General features: G+C 63.3%; 1 protein-coding gene across 4 annotated transcripts in view; it reads left to right on the forward strand.

Moving 5' to 3' along the window:
- Window positions 1–21117, forward strand: part of STK36 (serine/threonine kinase 36) — a 54216-nt gene that overhangs the window by 21838 nt on the left and 11261 nt on the right. For 3 of the 4 annotated variants that reach the window (XM_029073671.2, XM_029073698.2, XM_039913517.1), the window contains 12 exons: window positions 343–626; window positions 1766–1859; window positions 4818–4915; window positions 6921–7026; window positions 9091–9241; window positions 12072–12202; window positions 12346–12450; window positions 13288–13389; window positions 15455–15543; window positions 15673–15736; window positions 17660–17770; window positions 20813–20887. In XM_029073671.2, coding sequence (XP_028929504.1) covers window positions 343–626; window positions 1766–1859; window positions 4818–4915; window positions 6921–7026; window positions 9091–9241; window positions 12072–12202; window positions 12346–12450; window positions 13288–13389; window positions 15455–15543; window positions 15673–15736; window positions 17660–17770; window positions 20813–20887 — 1410 coding nt within the window. The remainder of the gene's footprint in view (window positions 1–342; window positions 627–1765; window positions 1860–4817; window positions 4916–6920; window positions 7027–9090; window positions 9242–12071; window positions 12203–12345; window positions 12451–13287; window positions 13390–15454; window positions 15544–15672; window positions 15737–17659; window positions 17771–20812; window positions 20888–21117) is intronic. The other variant, XM_029073684.2, reaches the window with a different exon arrangement.

Consider the following 21117-nt stretch of genomic DNA (forward strand, 5'->3'; position numbering starts at 1 on the left):
GGAAAGGGAGGGCTCGGTTTGGGAAGGCCTCCTGGAGGAGGTGAGCTCTCAGGAGGGCTTTGAGGAGGGGAAGAGCGTGAGTTTGGCGGAGGCGAGGAGGGAGGGCGTCCCGGGACCGCGGGAGGACGCGGCCCGGGGGTCGACGGCGGGACGGGCGAGACCGGGGGACGGCGAGGAGGCGGGCGGCGGAGGAGCGGAGCGTGCGGGGTGGGCGGTGGAAAGAGAGAAGGGAGGACAGGTAGGAGGGGGCGAGGGGACGGCCTCGAAGCCAAGAGTGAGGAATTTTTGTTTCGTGCGGAGGTCGATGGCTTCTGCGTGACCCAATCCATCCCGTCTTCCCAGGACCCACCAGAGCTCAGAGCCCCGTCGCAGACCACCGCCCGCCGAGAAGGTGAAGCTACGGGGGCGTCGACTACCGTGGCCTCACGGCCCAGGCCGAGAAGGGTCTCCCCGGCCTCGACACCCACCGGGGCCGGCCGCCCGTCCCATCGCGGAGTGGAGCGACCCCCCTCCTCGTCCCCCTCGTCCTCCTCCTCCTCCTCCTCTTCCTCCTCTTCTTCCTCCTCCTCCTCCCGCGACAGCAGCCAGGAAGAGTGGGAGGTGACCGAAGCCCCCCCAACCCCACGGTGAGCAGGCCGGCCGGCCCGGGGGGCGGGGGGCGGGAGGGATCGGGGGGCAGGGGCAGGCGGAGGGGGCAGGGACCTGGGGGGTGTTACCGGGGGGGGGGGGGGGTCCGGCGAGGACTTGGGATGGGGATACGTAGTAGAGAAGCAGCGTGGCCTAATGGGTAGAGCGCGGGCCTGGGAGTCAGAAGGTCATGGGTTCTAATCCCGGCTCCGCCGCTTGTCAGCTGGGTGACCGTGGGCCGGTCACTTCACTGGGCCTCAGTTCCCTCACCTGAGAAACGGGGATGGAGACCGTGAGCCCCACGGGGGACAACCCGCTGACCTCGTCTCCCTCCCGGCGCTCGGAACAGTGCTTGGCACACAGTAGGCGCTTAACAGATACCGACATTATAATTATTATCCCGGCTCTGCCCCTTGTCTGCTGGGTGACCTTGGGCCAGTCACTTCACAGGGCCTCGCTTCCCTCATCTGGAAAATGGGGATTGAGACCGTGGGCCCAGAGTGGGACAGGGACAGCGTCCAACCCGATTTGCTCGTATCGATCGCAGCGTTTGGTACGGTGCCTGCCACACAGTAAGCGCTTGACAGACGCCGCAGTGATTATTCGTAGTAGTAGTAATTGTATTTTTAAGCGCTCATCGCGTACGTAGCACTGTACTAAGCGCTGGGAAAGACCGACAGGAGAGAATTAAACGGGGTCCCCGGCTCTTGGGGGGCTCATAATTGAAGAGCAGACAGGTTCATTCAGCCAGCGGTATTGATTGAGCGCTTCCCGCGTGCAGAGCACTGTACCAAGCACTTGGGAGAGGCCGATGCGACAATCAACGGACACTTTCCCTGCCCACGATGAGCTTACCGTCTACGGGGTGACTCAGTTTCTCCTCCCCGCTTCCCGTTGGACAGGCAGGGAGCCGGAGGGGTGTGTCGGGGCGGGACGGTCTCAATCGGTGCTACCTATCGAGCGCTTCGCGTGTGCGGAGCACCGGACCGAGCCCTTGGGAAGGACGGTACGGGTCTCGGTCGGCCCCGCTCGGCCCCGGCCCTCCTTCGCCCAGCCTGGGCTCCGAGGTGGGAGGAGAGGGCTCGCCCAAGCCCCCCGACGCGGGGTTGACCCTCGGCCCGTCCCCTCCCCCGGGCAGGGAGCACCGGATCTCCCTGGACTACGAGCGAGAGTTCCCACGGCCGCCGAGGGCCCGAGACCCCGGCCCCAACTCCGCCCGGCAGGACGCAGAGGTCAGGCGCCCCCGCCCCCGCTCACAGAAGCAGCGCGGCTCACTGGCCAGAGCCCGGGTTTGGGAGGCAGAGGTCATGGGTTCGAATGCCGGCTCTGCCACTGGTCAGCTGGGTGACTGTGGGCCAGTCACTTGACTTCTCCGGCCCTCAGTGACCTCATCTGGAAAACGGGGATTAACCGTGGGACGACCTGATGACCCCGTATCCCCCCCCCCCCCCCCCCGCAGCGCTTAGAACGGTGCTCTGCACCTAGTAAGCGCTTAACGAATACCAACGTTATCATTCACTGAGCCCCTGCTGCGTGCGGAGCACTGTCCTGAGCGCTTGGGAGAGTAGAAGCAGCACGGCGTGGCGGCTGGGACCCGGGCCTGGGAGCCAGAAGGTCATGGGGGTCTTATCCCGGCTCTGCCGCCTGTCTGCTGGGTGACCCTGGGCGAGTCACTTCGCTTCTCTGGGCCTCAGTTCCCTCATCCGGGAAATGGGGATGGAGACCGTGAGCCCCACGGGGGATTACCTGATGACTTGGCGTCTCCCCCAGCGCTTAGGACGGCGCCTGGCACATCAGTAAGCGCTTACCGAGCGCCGTAATTATTATTGTAAGCGGACACATTTCCTAACCGCAAGGACCTCGCTCGGCGGGTCGGGCGGGGAGGCGGGGCGAGGGCTCGGGGAGTCCGAGGGAGGGGAATCGGAGGACCGGGGTCGGGGGGCTGTGGGTATCTGGGGGTCCAGCGGAGAGCCTCTCCCCCCGATACCTTCCTCCCTTCCTTCGGTCGTATTTCTTCAGCTCTTCCCGTGTGCAAGAGCACTGTACCGAGCGCCTGGGAGAGGACACTACAATAAACGGACACATTCCCTGCCTTGGACAACCTCGCTCGGGGGGTTGGGGGAGGCGGGGGCGGGGGCTCGGGGAGTCCGAGGGAGGGGAACTGGGGGGACGGGGGAGGCGGTGGGGATCCGGGGTCCGGTGGAGAGGCCCCTCCCCGCCGCGGCCGGGTCGGGAAAGGCCTCGCTCCCCCATCCTCTCCGTCCCCCGCGTGTCATCCGTCCTGCCCGTGCTCCTCCTCGCCGCTCCCCGTTTCCGCAGGCAGCGGCCGGAGCCTCGTGCCCCCCGCCCGTCGTCCGCCCGACGGAGGACCCCCCGGCTGCCCGGGCCCGTCCGGCCCCGCCGTCCTCGGACCGGGGCCTCGGACCGGCCGGCGCCCGGCCCCGGGAGGTAGGCGGGAGGCCGCTGAGGGGGCCTGGCCTTCCCTCTGATCCCGCTCGCCCCCGCCCTCTCCACCGCCCCACCTCCCTCCGCCGTACCCCGGCCCACGTCCCGCCTCTGGGCTGGACGCCCTCCCTCCTAAATCCCACAGACAATCAACACTCCTCCCCTTCGAAGCCTTCCCGGAGGCCCCCCTCCTCCAAGAAGCCTTCCCTGACCAAACCCTCCTTTCCCCTTCTCCCGCTCCCTTCCGCGTCGCCCCGACTCCCTCCCTTTTTCTTCCCCCGCCGCAGCCCCACACCCGCTCGGGCCCCCCCCCCCCCCCGCCATTTCTTTATTTCTATTAACGTCCGCCTCCCCCGCTCTTAATGACGATGGCATTTGTTAAGCGCTCGCTAGGTGCCGAGCACTGTTCTAAGCGCTGGGGAGGATACAGGGGCATCGGGTTGTCCCACGTGGGGCTCACGGTCTTCACCCCCGTTTTACAGACGAGATTACCGAGGCCCAGAGAAGTGAAGCGACCGGCCCGAAGCCACACGGCCGACAGGCGGCAGAGGTGGGATTCGAACCCATGACCTCCGAGTCCCCAGCCCGGGCTCTTTCCACCGAGCCAAGCCGCCGCTCTTGACCGTAAGCCCGCGGCGAGCAGGGAGCGTGTCCGTTTATCGTTGGAGCATCCTCTCCCCGGCACTCAGCGGAGCCCAGCGGCTACAGCCCAGCCCCGGGAGTCAGAGGGTCACGGGTTCCAATCCCAGCTCTGCCGCTCGTCGGCTCGGTGGCCTCGGGCGAGTGTCTTCACTTCTCCGGGCCTCATTGACCTCGTCTGTGAAACGGGCCGGCGAGCCCCACGTGGGACGGGGACCGTGTCCAACCCCATCTGCGGGTGCCCACCCCAGCGCTCGGTACAGTTCGTTCGTTCGATGGTATTTATCGAGCGCTCACTAGGTGCGGAGCACCGGACTGAGCGCTCGGAATGGACAGATCGGTACGAGGTAGAGACGGTCCCCGCCCTCTGACGGGCTCACGGTCTCACCGGGGGAGACGGACGGACGAGAACGATGGCGATAGATAGAGTCGGGGGGAAGAACGTCTCGTTAAAACAGTAGCGGATAAATAGAATCGAGGCGATGTACTTCTCATTAAACAAAATAAATAGGGTGATGAAGATATGTAGAGTCGAGCGGACGGGTCCGGTGCCGAGGGGGTGGGAAGGGAGAGGGGGAGGAGCGGAGGGAGACGGGGGAGAAGAGGGTTTGGCTGCGGAGAGGTGAAGGGGGGGTAGAAGGGGAGCGGAGGGAAGAAGGGGGGAGCTCGGTCCGGGAAGGCCTCTCGGAAGAGGCGACCTTTAAGTAGGGTTTCCAAGAGGGGAAGAGAGTGAGTTCGGCGGAGGCGAGGAGGGGGGGCGTCCCGGGACCGCGGGAGGACGCGGCCCGGGGGTCGACGGCGGGACGGGCCGGACCGGGGGACGGCGAGGAGGCGGGCGGCGGAGGAGCGGAGCCTGCGGGGTGGGCGGTGGAAAGAGAGAAGGGAGGACAGGTAGGAGGGGGAGAGGGGATGGACGGCCTCGAAGCCCAGAGTGAGAAACTTACAGCGCCTGGCACATAGTAAGCACTTGACTACGGTGCACCGCACAAGTAAGCGCTCAATAAATACGATTGAATGAATGAGTAAATGAGTAAATGAATGAACGAACGCCCCCCCCCCCCCCCCCCCCCCCCCCCCCCCCCCCCCCCGAGCTCTCTCCCGTCCAGGAGCCCCGGGGCCCGGCGCCGCAGCCGGACCCGCTGGCCCAGTTCCGGACTCTCTTCGCCAGCGACTTCAACCGGGCGGAGAGTCAGACCGCGGAGAGGTGGGGGATGGGGCCGGGGGCGAGGGGTGGGGGTCTCCGGGAAGCAGCGCTGGGAGTCAGGAGGACCTGGGTTCGGATCATGGTCCCACCCCTTGGCCGTAATAATGATGGTATTTATTAGTAACAATAATAACGGCGGTATTTGTTGAGCGCTTACTCTGTGCCGAGCACCGCTCTAAGCCCCCGCCGGGGGAGATACGGGGTCATCGGATTGTCCCCCGTGGGGCTCGCGGCCTCGGCGGCGTGGCTCGGTGGAAAGAGGCCGGGCTTGGGAGTCGGGGGTCGTGGGTTCGAATCCCGGCTCCGCCGCTCGTCGGCTGTGTGACTGCGGGCGAGTCACTCCGCTTCTCTGCGCCTCGGTTCCCTCATCTGGAGAATGGGGATTAACTCTGAGCCTCCCGTGGGACGACCCGACGACCCCGTATCTCCCCCAGCGCTCGGAACGGCGCTCTGCACGTAGTAAGCGCTTGACAGATACCAACGTTATTATTATTAGTCTCCTTTTTACAGATGAGGGAACTGAGGCCCAGAGGGGCCAAGTGACTCGCCCAGAGTCGCCCAGCTGACGGGTGGCGGAGCCGGGATTGGAACCCACGACCCGGGACCCCCGAGCCCGGGCCCTTTCCGCTGAACCACGCCGCTCCTCGGTATGGCTTAGCGGCTAGAGCGCGGCCCTGGGCGTCGGAGGGTCGTGGGTTCTAATCCCAACTCCTCCGCTCGTCCGCTGGGTGGCTTTGGGCGAGTCACTTCGCTTCTCTGGGCCTCAGTGACCTCCTCTGGAAAATGGGGGCGGAGACCGTGAGCCCCCACGGGGGACGGGGACCGTTTCCAACTCGATTTGCTGGTCTCCGCCCCGGCGCTCGGTAGAGTGCCTGGCACGTAGTAAGCGCTAAACAGATACCATCGTTCTTATTATCGGTAGAATTAGTGGGGAGAGGAAAGCGGGCCCTAGGCGGGCACTCCTCTGGGCAGGTGGCACTTCGGGTGGGCACTCCTCCATGCAGGCCGCCCCTCTGGGTGGGTATCTCTCCAGGCGGGCGCCCTTCCGGGTGGGCACCCCTCCGGGCTGGATCCCCTCCAGGCGGGCACCCTAAAGAGTGGGTATCCCTTCAGGTGGGCGCCCCTCCGGGTGGGCACCCCTCCGGGCTGGATCCCCTCCAGGCGGGCACCCTTCAGAGTGGGTATCCCTTCAGGTGGGCGCCCCTCCGTCCGGGTGGGTATTCCTCCAGGCGGGCGCCCTTTCGGGTGGGCACCCCTCCGGGCTGGATCCCCTCCAGGCGGGCACCCTAAAGAGTGGGTATCCCTTCAGTTGGGCGCCCCTCTGGGTGGGCACCCCTCCGGGCTGGATCCCCTCCAAGTGGGCACCCTTCAAAGTGGGTATCCCTTCAGGTGGGCACCCCTGTGGGTGGGCGGGCATCCCTCCAGACAGACACCCCTCCAGACAAACACCCCTCCAGATGGGCACTCCACTGGGCAGGCACTCCCTCCAGGCGGGTACCCTCCCAGGTGGGCATTGCCCTAGGCAGGCCCCCCCCAAGGTAGGCCCCCCCCCCCTCGAGGTGGCTATCCCTCCAGGTGGGCATTCATTCATTCAGTTCATTCAATGCTATTTATTGAGCGCGTACTGTGGGCAGAGCGCTGTGGTAAGCGCTTGGGAAAATAGAATTCAGCAATGAACAGGACAATCCCTGCCCACAGCGAGCTCACCGTCTAGAGGGGGAGACCAGACGGGCACCGTTATCATTAATGACGTTGGTAGTTAAGCGCTTACTAGGTGCCGAGCACCGTTCTAAGCGCCGGGGGAGATCCGGGGTCATCGGGTTGGCCCACGGGGGGCTCGCGGTCTTCATCCCCATTTGACAGAGGAGGGAATTGAGGCACAGAGAAGGGAAGGGACTTGCCCACAGTCACCCAGCTTGAGACGGGCACCGCTTTGGGTGGGGAGCCCCCCAGGTGGGCATCTCTCTGCGGGGAAGGGGTGGGCAACGCGGACACCTCTCCCCAGCCTGCGGGCGTTTGAGGAGGCCACTGGCCTCTTCCTGGACCTTCTGAAGAAGCTTGTGGATCAGCCGGACGACTCGCACCCTGCCCTCAGAGTCGACGGCCTAAAGGTAACCGCCCCCCGCCCTCCCCTCCTTCCCAGGGGTGCCCGCCTGCCCCTCTCCCCCACCCACCCCTCCTCTCGGGCCATCCCCGGTACCCCGGCTCCCCCGCTTCTCTGCCGGGTGGCCTTGGGCAAATCATTTTGTCTCGGGGCCTCAGTTCCCTCATCTGGAAAATGGGGATTAATAATAATGATGATGGCGTGTGTTGAGCGCTTACTAGGTGCCGAGCACCGTTCTATGCGCTGGGGGAGATAGAGGGTAATCAGGTTGTCCCCCGTGGGGCTCACGGTCTTCATCCCTGTTTTCCAGATGAGGTCGCTGAGGCACAGAGAACTGAAGTGACTGGCCCAGGGTCACCCAGCTGACAATAATAATGATGACGATGACATTTGTTAAGCACTCACTATGGGCCAAACACTGTTCTAAGCGCCGGGGAGGATACAAAGTGATCAGGTTGTCCCACGTGGGGCTCACGGTCTTCATGCCCATTTTACAGATGAGGTCACTGGCACCCAGAGAAGTGAAGTGACTTGCCCAGAGTCACCCAGCTGACACACGGCGGGGTCCGGATTAGAACTCACGACCTCTGACTCTCGAGCCCGGGCTCTTTCCACCGAGCCACGCTGGCTCCCGTGACTGTGAGCCCCACGTGGGACGGGGACTGGGTCCCACCTCATTACCTTGTCTCTAGTGCCTGGCCTGGAGGGAGCGCTTAACAAATATCACAATTATTGTGATTATTATTTACCGAGGGGCGGTTGGGGGCAGAGCCCGGAATGAGGCTGTTGGGAGAGTTGAAGAGAGGCAGAGGATGTGCCCCACCCTCGGGGGGCTTAAGCAGCGTGGCTCAGTGGAAAGAGCCCGGGCTTGAGAGTCAGAGGTCGTGGGTTCGAATCCCAGCTCTGCCACTGGGCAGCTGGGTGACTGTGTTGTAAGCGCTGGGGGAGACACAGGGTCATCAGGTTGTCCCACGTGGGGCTCCCGGTCTTCATCCCCATTTTACAGATGAGGTCACTGAGGTACAGAGAAGTGACTTGCCCAAAGTCACCCAGCTGACAAGTGGCGGAAGCGGGATTAATAATAATAATAATAATGTTGGTGTTTGTTAAGCGCTTACTATGTGCAAAGCACTGTTCTAAGCGCTGGGGGAGATACAGGGTCATCAGCTGGTCCCACGAGAGGCTCACAGTTAATCCCCATTTTCCAGATGAGGGAACTGAGGCCCAGAGAAGTGAAGTGACTCGCCCACAGTCACCCAGCTGACAAGCGACAGAGCCGGGATTCGAACCCACGACCTCTGGCTCCCAAGCCCGGGCTCTCGCCGCTGAGCCACGCTGCTTCTCGGTGCAAAGCAGAGCACTGTACTAAGTGCTTGGAATGGACGGCGCGGCACATACCTGTGGATATCCGTTAAGCGCCGGCTACGTGCCAGGCGCTGCGCTAAGCGCTGGGGCGGGTGCGAGTCCATCAAGTCCCGCGCGGGCCTCACAGACGGAGAGGTAAAGCAGGGAGTTCTGGGAGTCGGGCCTTTCTGGTGTCTGGCCTGAATCCCCGTTGCTGCAGCCCCGGCCCTTCGGAGCCCGAAGCCCCTCGGTCGGATCGATCGGTCGGATTTATTGAGCGCCGAGCACTGTACTGAGCGCTTGGGAGAGGGCAGTACAAGGATAGAACAGACACATTCCGACCCACGAGAAGCAGCGTGGCTCAGTGGCGAGAGCCCGGGCTTGGGAGTCAGAGGTCGTGGGTCCGAATCCCGGATCTGCCACCTGTCAGCCGGGTGACTGTGGGCCAGTCACTTCGCCTCTCTGGGCCTCAGTGACCTCATCTGTAAAACGGGGGTGAAGACCGGGAGCCTCACGTGGGCCGACCCGACGACCCCGGATCTCCCCCAGCGCTTAGAACGGCGCTCGGCGCATAGTGAGCGCTTAACAGACACCAACGTTATTATTATCATCACTACATTCTCTGCCCCCAAGGAGCCGACAGGCTAGAAGGGGGAGACCGACGCGAGCGGGGGCACATCGAGGGACTAAATAATGATTGGATAAATAAATGAATCGCCCCCCTCAGGGTTTCATCGCACTGTGCCAGGCCGTGGACAACAGCAGTCGGCCCGTCTCAGAGTCCTTCTACTGCAGCCTACTGAGCGCCCCCCGGGCCCTGCTGGACGTCCTCTTCCAGGGGGCGGCCCGCCTTCGGCCCCCTCCCGCCCGGCCTCCCGGTAAGAGACGGACCCCCGGCCCCTCCTCCCTCCCCGTCCCCCCGTCTCTTTCCTCCTTGTTGGACCCCGGCCCCGCGGCCGGGCCACCCAGAGCGTTGTTTGAGCACCCGTGGGGTGCGGGACCCCGGGCTTGAGCGCTTGGGAAAATCCCCTAATAATGGTAATGATCATTATTCATTCGTGCATTCGATAGTGTTTATTGAGCGCTTGGGAAAATCCCCTAATAATGGAACTGATCATTATTCATCCAATAGTGTTTGGTAAGCGCTTACTATGTGCAGAGCGCTGGACTGAGCGCTTGGAATCGTTGCATTTGTTAACAATAATGTTGGTAGTTAAGCGCTTAGGTGCAGAGCACCGTTCTAAGCGCTGGGGGAGATCCAGGGTCATCGGGTCGTCCCACGTGGGGCTCCCAGTCTTCATCCCCATCTGACAGAGGAGGTCACTGAGGCCCAGAGAAGTGAAGTGACTTGCCCACAGTCCCGCAGCTGACAAGTGGCAGAGTCGGGGTTCGAACCCATGACCTCCGACTCCCAAGCCCGGGCTCTTTCCACTGAGCCACCCTGCCCTGCACTAACCGCTGGGGAGAGTCCAAGCAAGTGGCATCCCTGTCCCATGTAGGGCTCACGGTCTCCATAATCTCCCCCGATTAGACCGCGAGCCCGTCGTCGGGCGGGGATGGTCTCTATCCGTTGCCCAGCTGTCCATTCCAAGCGCTTAGTCCAGTGCTCTGCACAGAGTAAGCGCTCAATAGATACTATTGAACGAATGAATGAATCCCCATTTTACAGTTGCGGGCGGGGATTGTCTCTCTTTATTACTGTACTGTACTTTCCACACGCTTAGTACGCTGCTCTGCACACAGTAAGCGCTCAATAAATACTCTTGGACGAATGAATGAACAGATGCCCAGCAAAGTAATAATAATAATAATAATAATAACGTCGGTATCTGTTAAGCGCTTACTATGTGCCGAGCACCGTTCTAAGCGCCGGGGTAGACACGGGGGAATCGGGTCGTCCCACGTGGGGCTCACGGTCTTCATCCCCATCTGACCGATGAGGGAACCGAGGCACCGAGAAGTTAAGTGACCCGCCCAGAGTCACCCGGCCGACAAGTGGCCGGGCCGGGATTCGAACCCATGACCCGTGACTCCCAGGCCCGTGCCCTTTCCACCGAGCCGCGCTGCTTCTCAAAGCAAAGTGACTTGCCCAAGGTCACCCGGCAGACAGGTGGAGGGGGCGGGATTCGAACCCATGACCTCCGACTCCCAGGCCCCGGGCTCTACCCGCTACACCACGCCGCTTCTCCGAGTGGAGTCGGCAGAGACGGTCCCCGGCCCTCCGGGATTTCCAGGCTACCTGGTGCCGAGCCCCGGAGCGAGCACCTGGGGGAGTCCGGCAGAGTTCATTCGTTCATTCGATCGTACTGATTGAGCCCTTACTCTGTGCAGAGCACTGGACTAAGCGCTGGAGAGGGGACGACCCCCAACCCGAGAAGCGGCGCGGCTCAGCGGGAAGAGCCCGGGCTTGGGAGTCGGAGGACGTGAGTTCTAATCCCGGCTCTGCCGCTTCTCGGCCCCGTGACCTCGAGCAGGTCGCCTCACTTCTCTGGGCCTCAGCGACCTCGTCCGTCAAATGGGGATGAAGACTGGGAGCCCCACGTGGGACGACGCGATCCCCTGTATCTCCCCCAGCGCTTAGAACAGTGCTCGGCACATAGTAAGCGCTTAACAAATACCGACGTCGTTATTACTACAAGACGACACTGAACGGTGACGTTCCCCACCCGCAACGAGCTCACAGTCCAGGGTTGATAGACGTGATCCCCGCCCTCGAGGGGCATCCAGTCTACTGTGTGCAGAGCACCCGACTGAGCGCTTGGGAGAGGGCGGTAGAGGTAGGAGGCGACATCTCTGCCTTCAAGTTGCTGACCGTCCCTCAGGCTGGACAGTAAAATCCATTCGGTGGTACTTATTGAGCGCTCACTACGTGCAGAGCACTGTACTGAGCGCTTGGAATGGACAATTCGGCAACGGATAGAGCCCGTCCCCGCCCGTCGACGGGCTCACGGTCTGATCGGGGGAGACGGACAAAATCAGCAACGGAGCAGTGGAAGTGTCGGACCATAAAGAGGGGATGTTCTCTTCCTCATCTTTGTCCTCCCCCTCTTCCTCCTCCTCCCCCTTTTCCTCCTCCCCTTCCTGCTCCTCCTCCTCTTCTTCCTCCTCCTCCTCCTCCTCTCTCCCCCTCCTCCTCCTTTTCCTCTTCATCCTTCTCCTTCTCCTCTTCCTCCCCCTTCACCTTTTCCTCCTCTTCCTCCTCCTCCCCTTCCTCCCATTCTTCTTCCTTCTCCTCCCCTTCGTGCGCCTTCTCCTTTTCCTCCCCCTCCTCACTCCCCTCTCCTCCTCCTCCTCTTCCTCCTCCTCCTCCTCTTCCTCCTCTCCTTCCTGCTCCTTCTCTTCCTCCTCCTCCTCCTCCTCCTCCTCCTCCTCCTCCTCCTCCTCCTCCTCCTCCTTCTCGTCTTCCTCCTCCTCCTTCTCGTCTTCCTCCTTCTCCTTTTCCTCCTCTTCTTCCTCCTCCTCCTCCTTCTCCTCCTCCCCTTCCTGCTCCTTCTCCTCTTCCTCCTCCTCCTCCTTTCTCCCCTCATCTTCCCCTCTCTTCCCCCTCCTCCTCATTCCCCTCTTCCTCCTCCTCTTCCCCCTCCTCCTTCTCCTTCCCTCCTCCTCTTCTTCCTCCTCCTCCCTTTCCTCGTCCTCCTCCTCCCCCCCCCTTCCCTCCTCCTCCTCTTCTTCCTCCTGCTCCTGCTCCTCCTCCTCCTCCTCCTCCAGGAAGCTCGCAGGCCAGCTGTCCTCTGGAGGAGCGGGCCGGACGGGACGCAGCGGTCGCCTTGGCCGCGGCGCTGGCCGTCGTCTGCACCGTCCCCATTGGGCGGCCCCTCTGCCGGGAGACCAAGGAGCAGGTCCGAGACGCCCCCGTCCCTGTCCCGTCCTCCCCGCACCCCGTCCTGCCCCCCTTCTCCCCGTCCCCGCGGGGGTGGGGGTGGGGGTGGGGGCCGGGTCAGAGGTGAGGTCAGAGGGCGCCCGCCGCATCTTCCCCCTGCAGGTCTGCGAGCGGCTGGCCCGGCACCTCGCCCGGGCCAGCGGTCAGCGATGGGCCGGCTTCCTGTCGGCCCTGCGGGACCCCGGCCTCTCCCTGCACGTCCTGAAGGTACCGCCCCACCTGCCCCCCGGCCCCAGCCCCCGCCCCACCTGCCGAGGGGCTCCCCGGGAGGGCGGGCCGGCCCTCGGGCCCCGGCCTCCACCGAGGCGGCGGCCGGCGCTGCCCGGGGCCTCCGTCCGCACTCCCCAGAGGAAGGGGCTGCGGATGGCGCGCTGGCTCTGGGGGGGCGCGTTGGGTCTGACGTCGTCCCCTCTGCCCTTTCTCTTCCTCCTCCTCCTCCTCCTCCTCCTCCGTCTCCTCCCCATCCTCCTCTCTTCCCCCTCTTTCCCTTCTCTTCCTCCTTCCCCACGTCCTCCTCCTCTCCTTCCTCCCCCTCATCCTGCTTCCCCTCTCTCCCTCCTTCCCTCTCCTCCTCTCCCCCTCTTCCCCTTCCTCCTCCCTCCTCTCTCTCTCTCCCTCCTCCTCCTCCTTCCCCTCCTCCTCCCCCAACCCTCCTCCTCTTCTCCTCCCCCTCATTCTCCTTCCCCTCTCTCCCCTTCCTCTCCCTCCTTCCCTTCCTCCTTCCTTCCCCTCTTCCTTCTCCTCTCCCCCCCACCTCCTCCTTCCCCTCTCCCTCTTCCTCCCCGTCCTCCCCTCCGTCTTCTCCCCCCTCCCTCATCCTCCTTCTTCTCTCCCCCCTCCTCCCCTCCTCTCCCTCCTCCTTCCTTCCCCTCTTCCTCCTCCTCTCCCCCTCCTCCTCCTTCCCCCTCCCTCTTCCTTCCCGTCCTCCCCCATCCTCCTTCCCCTCTCTCCCCCTCCTCTCTCCCCTCCTCTTCCTCCTTTCCCTCTCCCTCCCCTCCCCCTTGCTCTGCCCCCTCCTCTCCCCGGCCCCCGGCCGGTGCCCAGGTTCTGTACGGCTGCTGTCAGGTCAGCGGGGAGCTGTGCCGCCGGCTGGAGCACGAGGCCGAGACCCTGGAGCTGCTCCTGCGCCTGCTGGCGCCCGGGGAGGTGGGGGCTCCCGCGGGGGTCCGGGCGGGCCAAGGGCTCCCTCCTCGGGGCCGCTGGGGTCCCCGCGGCTTCCTCCGCCCGGGCCCGCCCCGCTCCCGGCGCCCCCGGACCCGGAGACCCCGTCCCGGGCGCCCGGGGAGGACCGACCGGGCAGGGCCGGGGAGGTGGGCCGGGGAGGTGGGCCGCCGAGGGGGTCGGAGGGCAAGGGACAGCCACGGGGACGCCAACCGCCCCCAACCCCGGTCGCCGCCGCCGCCCAACTGGCGGAGCGGAGTTCATTCGTTCATTCGATAGGATTTATCGAGCGCTCACTAGGTGCGGAGCACCGGACTGAGCGCTCGGAATGGACAGATCGGTAAGAGATAGAGACGGTCCCCGCCCTCTGACGGGCTCAAGGTCTCACCGGGGGAGACGGACGGACGAGAACGATAACGATAGATAGAGTCGGGGGGAAGAACGTCTCGTTAAAACGATAGCGGATAAATAGAATCGGGGCGATGTACGTCTCATTAACAAGATAAATAGGGTGATGAAGATACAGACAGTCGAGCGGACGGGTACGGTGCCGAGGGGATGGGACGGGACGGGGGGAGGAGCGGAGGGAGAGGGGGGAGAAGAGGGTTTGGCTGCGGAGAGGTGAAGGGGGGGGGAGAGGGAAAAGGGGAGCTCAGTCCGGGCGGGCCTCTCGGAGGAGGTGAGCTCTCAGTAGGGTTTCGAAGAGGGGAAGAGAATGAGTTTGGCGGAGGCGAGGAGGGAGGGCGCGGCCCGGGGGTCGACGGCGGGAGAGGCGAGAACGGGGGACGGCGAGGAGGCGGGCGGCGGAGGAGCGGAGCCTGCGGGGTGGGCGGGGGAAAGAGAGAAGGGAGGACAGGTAGGAGGGGGCGAGGGGATGGACGGCCTCGAAGCCCAGAGTGAGAAGTTTTTGTTTTTTGCCGAGGTGGACGGGCAACCGCTGGAGGTTCTTAAGAAGGGGAGTGAGGCCGGTCCGTGCATTCAGTCGTATTTATTGAGCGCTTAGTATGTGCAGAGCACTTGACTGAGCGCTTGGAATGAACAATTCGGCAACAGATAGAGACCATCCCCGCTCACTGACGGGCCCACGGTCTAATCGGGGGAGACGGTCGGACAGAAACGAGACAACTTAATCGCGATAAATAGAATCCAGGGGATGGACACCTCATTAACAAAATAAATAGGGGAATAAAAATCTATCCAAATGAGCACAGCGCCGAGGGGAGGGGAAGGGAGAGGGGGAGGAGCAGAGGAAAGGGGGGAAAGGGGGCTCGGCCGAGGGGAGGCGAAGGGGGGGTTAGAGAGGGAGCGGAGGGAAAAGGGGAAGCTCAGTCTGGGAAGGCCGCCCGGAGGAGGTGAGCTCCCAGGAGGGTCTAGGAAGGCTTCCCGGAGGAGACCTCGGGGCTGGGCAGCGAGGCATCCTCAGGGGGATGAGGCACGAGAAGCGGCGTCGACCTAGCGATGATAATGATCGTGGCATCCGTTGGGCACTTCCTATGGGCCGAGCCCTGTTCTAAGCGCCGGGGTAGATGCACGGTCATCAGGTTGTCCCACATAGGGCGCCGAGTCTTCATCCCCATTTTCCAGATGAGGTCACCGAGGCGCAGAGAAGTGACTCGCCCAAGGTGGCCAGCAGACGAGGGGCGGGGCCGGGATCAGAACCGCCTAGTGGCCGGAGCCCGGGCCTGGGAGTCAGAAGGACCTGCGTCTTCATCCCGGCCCCGCCCCTCGTCCGCTGGGTGACCTCGGGCCGGTCACTTCACTCCTCTGGGCCTCGGTTCCCTCGTCCGGCAGATGGGGATGAAGACCGTGAAGCCCCGCGGGGCGACCGGGTCCCACCCGATCTGCTTGTGTTCGCCCCAGCGCTTAGTACGGTGTCTGGCCCGTGGTAAGGGCTTAACAGATACCGCGGTTATTATTAGGCTGTGGCTTGTGGTGGGGGGACATGGGCGGGGGCCCCGCGGAGCGGCGACGGCTGACGCTCGTATCTCCTAAGCGCTTAGTCCGGCGCCGAGCGCTCAGTAAATAGGAGAGAATGACGACCTCCCCGCAGGTGCCCGCGTGGGAGGCGGAGCGGACGGCCGAAGTCTCCCTGCTCCTGCTGTCCCTCCTGCTGCTGAGGCTCCCGGAGCCGCCCCCGAGGTGAGCCCGGGACCCCCCCATCCCTCCGCCCCCGGCCCCCCGGACGGCGGCGGGGCGCGACTGGGCGGGCCGGGGTCTCCCGGGGACCGCCCCCCACCCCGCCGGTGCCCCGTGTCTCCCCCGACGCAGGCTGGAGCCGCTGGAGAGCCGAGCGACCTCTCTGTTCCTCTCCTCGCCCCTCGTCCCTCTGGTGGTGAGTCCGTCCGTCCGTCCGTCCGTCCGTCCCCCCCCCCGCCCGGGGTCCCCGCAAGCCCCCCGAGGGAGGCGGGCACGGCCCGGAGGGCCCAGGCCCCCCGATTAGACCGCGAGCCCGTCGTCGCGCAGGGATGATCTCTCTCAGTCGCCCAGTTGTCCATTCCGAGCGCTTAGTACGGTGCTGCGCGCGTAGCGCTCGATAAATACTGTCGGATGAATGGATGAAGGCCACGGGTTCCGATGCCGCCCCCGGCACCCGTCTGCTGGGTGACCTCGGGCCGGTCGCTTCGCTTCCCCGGGCCTCGGTTCCCTCGTCTGGAAAATGGGGATGGAGCTTGCCAGCCCCACGTGCGACAGGGCCTGGGTCCAACCCGATTTGGTTGGATCCACCCCAGCGCTTAGCACAGGTTCTGACACATAGTAAGAGCTTGACAGATACCGCAGTTATTATCATTCTTACGGTGCTTGGCACATAGTAAGCGCTTAACAAGTACCATAAAAAAGGGGCGAGGTCAGAATCGGCCTGTCCCGGGGTTCGGGGAGGGGCAGTCGGTGCCTGGGAGACGAGCCCCCCCATCGCCCCCCCGACACGAGAAGCGGCGTGACTCAGCGGAAAGAGCCCGGGCTTGCGAGTCGGAAGGTCGTGGGTTCTAATCCCGCCTCCGCCACTTGTCTGCTGGGTGACTTCGGGCGAGTCACTTCGCTTCTCTGGGCCTCGGTTCCCTCACCTGTCAAACGGGGACGAAGACCGTGAGCCCGCGTGGGACCCCCTGATGACCTCGTATCTCCCCCAGCGCTTAGAACAGTGCTCGGCACGTAGTAGGCGCTTAACAAATGCCATCGTTATAATAACGATAACGTTGGTGTCTGTTAAGCGCTTCCCGTGTGCCGAGCACTGTTCTAAGCGCCGGGGTAGACGCAGGGGGATCGGGTTGTCCCACGTGGGGCTCCCAGTCTTAATCCCCATTTTCCAGATGAGGTCCCTGAGGCCCAGAGAAGTGAAGTGACTCGCCCACGGTCACCCGGCCGACGAGGGGCGGAGCCGGGATTCGAACCCATGACCTCTGACTCCAAAGCCCGGGCTCTTTCCGCTGAGCCCCGCTGCTTCTCAATAATAATGTTGGTATCTGTTAAGCGCTTACTCTGTGTAGAGCGCCGTTCTAAGCGCTGGGGGAGATGCAGGGTCATCGTGTTGTCCCACGTGAGGCTCCCAGTCTTCATCCCCATTTTTCCAGCTGAGGTCACTGAGGCCCAGAGAAGTGAAGTGACTTGCCCACGGTCACCCAGCTGACGAGTGGCAGATCCGGGATGCGAACCCACGGACCTGTAACTCCCAAGCCCGGGCTCTTTCCACCGAACCGCGCTGCTTCATTATCTTTCCAAGAGAGAGCCCGGGCCTGGGAAGTCAGAGGACCTGGGTTCTAATCCCGCCTCCGCCCCATGGCTGCCACCGTTGCTGTTATTCATAATGTTGGTATTTGTTAAGCGCTTACTACGTGCCGAGCACTGTTCTGAGCGCTGGGGGAGACACAGGGGAATCAGGATGTCCCACGTGGGGCTCCCGGTCTTCATCCCCATTTTCCAGATGAGGTCGCCGAGGCCCAGAGAAGCGAATCGACTCGCCCACGGTCACGCGGCCGACAAGGGGCAGAGCCGGGATTCGAACTCATGACCTCCGACTCCAAAGCCTGTGCTCTTTCCACTGAGCCACGCTGCTTCTCTAATTGTTATATAAATATATATATATATAATTGTTACCATTGTCGTTATTAATAACACGGGCTCTATCTGGGGGGTCCGCCTCCCGGTCGGGACCTCCGGGGCCCCGAGGCAAAATGTCCCGGGCTCGGGGCGGTGGGGGGAGCCCCCCCCCCCCCCCGTCGCCCCGTTCCGCCCGTGCCCCTTCTCCCCACCCCGTCAGGGGGCTGCCGCGGGGATCCTGGCCCAGCTGAGGCGGCCGGGGCCGGCCCGCACCCCCTTGCCGGAGGAGTGGAAGGCCGCCGCCACCTACGCCCTGTCGGCCCCTGCGGAGGTGAGAGGTCGCCGGGGGCTGGGGAGGGGCTTCGTCCGAGGTGGGGGGGCGCCCAGGAAGCCGGGGGGACGCGGGAGGAGCCCCCAGGGTCGCCCCGCTGACCGACCCGCCACCTCTATAATCGTGCGATAGCGTTGGTATCTGTCCATAACAGCGTTGGTATTTGTTGAGCGCTTACTACGTGCCGAGCACCGTCGTAAGCGCTGGGGGAGACGCGGGGTCGTCGGGTCGTCCCACGTGGGGCTCCCCGTCTTCATCCCCATTTTCCAGACGAGGTCACCGAGGCACAGAGAAGCGAAGTGACTGGCCCGCGGTCACCCAGCTGACAAGGGGCCGAGCTGGGATTCGAACCCACGATCTCTGACCCCCAAGCCCGGGCTCTTGCCACTGAGCCACGCTGCTGCTCTAGACTGGCGGCTCGTTGGGGGCAGGGAATGGGTCGGGTGATCGTTCTCGTGGACTTCCCGAGCGCTTAGGACAGTGCTCTGCACAGGGCAAGCGCTCGCTCAGTGCCGTCGAATGAATGACTCACGACCTCACGGACAGCTCGTTGCGGGCAGGGAGGGCGTGTTTATTGTTATAATGGACTTTCCAAGCGCTCAGAACAGTGCACTGCACACTGTGAGCGCTCGGTAAATGCCGTCGACTGACGGAGAAGCAGCGTGGCTTAGTGGAAAGGGCCCGGGCTTGGGAGTCGGAGGTCGTGGGTTCTAATCCCGCTTCCGCCACTTGTCGGCTGGGTGACTTTGGGCCAGTCACTTCACCTCTCCGGGCCTCGGTTCCCTCATCGGTAAAATGGAGATGAAGACCGTGAGCCCCACGTGGGACACCCTGATGACCTTGTATCTCCCCCCCCCCCCCCCCCCCCCCCCCCCCCCCCCCCCCCGCACTTAGAACAGTGCCAGGCACGTAGTAAGCGCCTAACAAACGCCATCGTTATCGTTGTTATTACAAGAAAGAGCCCAGGCCTGGGAAGTCAGAGGACCTGGGTTCTGATCCTGCCTCTGCACCCTGGCTGCTGTGGGACCTTGGGTGAGTCACTTCACTTCTCTGGGCCTCGGTTTCCTCATTTGGAAAATGGGGTTGAAGACTGTGAGCCTCACGTGGGACGGGGACGGCGTCCAACCTAATTAGGTTGGATCCACCCCGGAGCTTAGTATAGTGCCTGGCACATAGGAGGTGCCTAACAAATACATCCCCTTGATTCTGTGTATCGCGATTATGTTGTTTTTGTCCGTCCGTCTCCCCCGATTAGACCGTGAGCCCGTCGTCGGGCGGGGATTGTCTCTATCTATGGCCGAATTGTCCATTCCAAGCGCTTAGTCCAGTGCTCTGCACGTAGTAAGCGCTCAATAAATACGATTGAATGAAGCAATGAACGGACAAATACCATCTAAAAACGAAAACCACAGAACCCTGGCCCCGGCCCCTCTCCAACCCTTCCCGGTCGCCCCCCACGACCCCGGGACGGGAGAAGGGGAAAGGAGGGCTCAGTCAGGGAAGGCCTCTTGGAGGAGATGGGCCTTCAGGAAGGCTCTGAAGGCGGGGAGAGAAACTGTCTGTCGGGTAGAAGGAGGGCGGCCGTTCCGGGCCAGAGGCGGGACGGGGCCGAGAGCTTGGCGACGGGATCTCCGGGAGCCCGTCGACGGGCAGGGATGGTCTCTATCTGTTGCCGAGTGGTCCATTCCAAGCGCTCAGTCCAGTGTTGTGCACCTAGTAAGCGCTCAATAAATACTACTGAATGAATGAACGGTGAGGAGGTTGGCATTAGAGGAGCGGAGCGTGCGGGCCGGGCTGGAGAAGGAGAGCGGGGAGGTGAGGGAGGAGGGGGTCGGGGGATGGGGGGCTTTAAAGCCGACGGCGAGGAGTTTCTGTTCGATGCGGAGGTGGGTGGGAGACCACCGGAGGGTCTCGAGGAGCGGGGAGACGCGGACTGAACGTTTCTGCGGAAAGATGATCCGGGCGGCGGAGTGAAGTACGGACTGGAGTCGGGAGAGGCAGGAGGCAGGGAGGTCGGCGAGGAGACTGATACGGTAATCGAGGCAGGATAGGATAAATAATTGGATCAACCCCCCGATTAGACCGTGAGCCCGTCGCTGGGCAGGGACGGTCCCTATCTGTTGCCGAATTGTCCATTCCAAGCGCTTAGTCCAGTCCTCTGCACGTGGTGAGCGCTCAGTAAATACTATTGAATGAATTAACGCGATAGTCTGGAGAGGAAAGGGCAGATTTGGGCGATGCTGCGAGGGTGGAATTCATTCAGTCGTACTGATTGAGCGCTCACCCTGGGCAAAGCACGGTACCGAGCCCTCGGCAGAGTACGGTGTAACCGCCAGCACGTCCCCCCGCCCACGGTGAGCTCGCGGTCCGGAGACGAGCCGACGGCCCAGAGAACCAGAAACCGACGGGGTTTAGTGACGGATGGGGTCGGCGGGTCGCATGAGAGCCGGGAGTCGCGGTTGGGGGCTTGTGAGCCGGGAAGGACGGCGGTGCCGTCTACGGGGACGGGCAGGTCCGGGAGAGGACGGGTTTGGGCGGGAAGATGGGGAGCTCCGGTTTGGACGTGTTAAGTTTGAGGTTCATTCATTCAATAGTATTTACTGAGCGCTTACTACGCGCAGAGCACCGGACCGAGCGCTTGGAATGGACAGTTCGGCAACAGATGGAGACCATCCCTGCCCAACGACGGGCTTGGCCAAGGAGAGATGTCTTCATTCATTCATTCATGCATTCATTAGCATTTATTGAGCGCTTCCTATGTGCAGAGCACAGTACCAAGCGCTTGGAATGGACAAATGGGCAACAGATAGAGACCGTCCCTCATCTGTAAAATGGGATTTCAGACCGTCAGCCCCGCGTGGGACCCCCCCCCCCCCCGATTACCCTGTATCTACCTGAGCGCTTGGAACGGGGCTTGGCACCTAGTGAGCGCTTAGCGGACGCCGTCCTCATCGCCAACCGCCATCCCCCTCCTCCCGAGCTGCATCTGATCCCTCCTGCCGGGTCCAACGCGCTTCCCCCCTCACCCCTCGTCCTCCACAGCTGCACGTGACCCCGCCCGACCTGTCCGGCTTCTTCGACGGCCTTCTGCTCCTGCTGCTGCGGCTGGTGTCCGAGGTACCCGGCCGGGGACGGGCAAAGGGGTTGAGTCCCGGGCGGAGGGTCGGGGCTCCCAAACCCTCATTCATTCATTCAATCCTATTTATCGAGCGCTCGCTACGTGCAGAGCACCGGACTAAGCGCTTGGAACGGACACATCGGTAACAGATAGAGACGGTCCCCGCCCTCCGACGGGCGCACGGTCTGATCGGGGGGGGGGGGGGGAGACGGACAGACAGAGCAGCAGC

Source organism: Ornithorhynchus anatinus, chromosome 1, assembly GCF_004115215.2.
Source record: "Ornithorhynchus anatinus isolate Pmale09 chromosome 1, mOrnAna1.pri.v4, whole genome shotgun sequence".
Taxonomy (NCBI): domain Eukaryota; kingdom Metazoa; phylum Chordata; class Mammalia; order Monotremata; family Ornithorhynchidae; genus Ornithorhynchus; species Ornithorhynchus anatinus.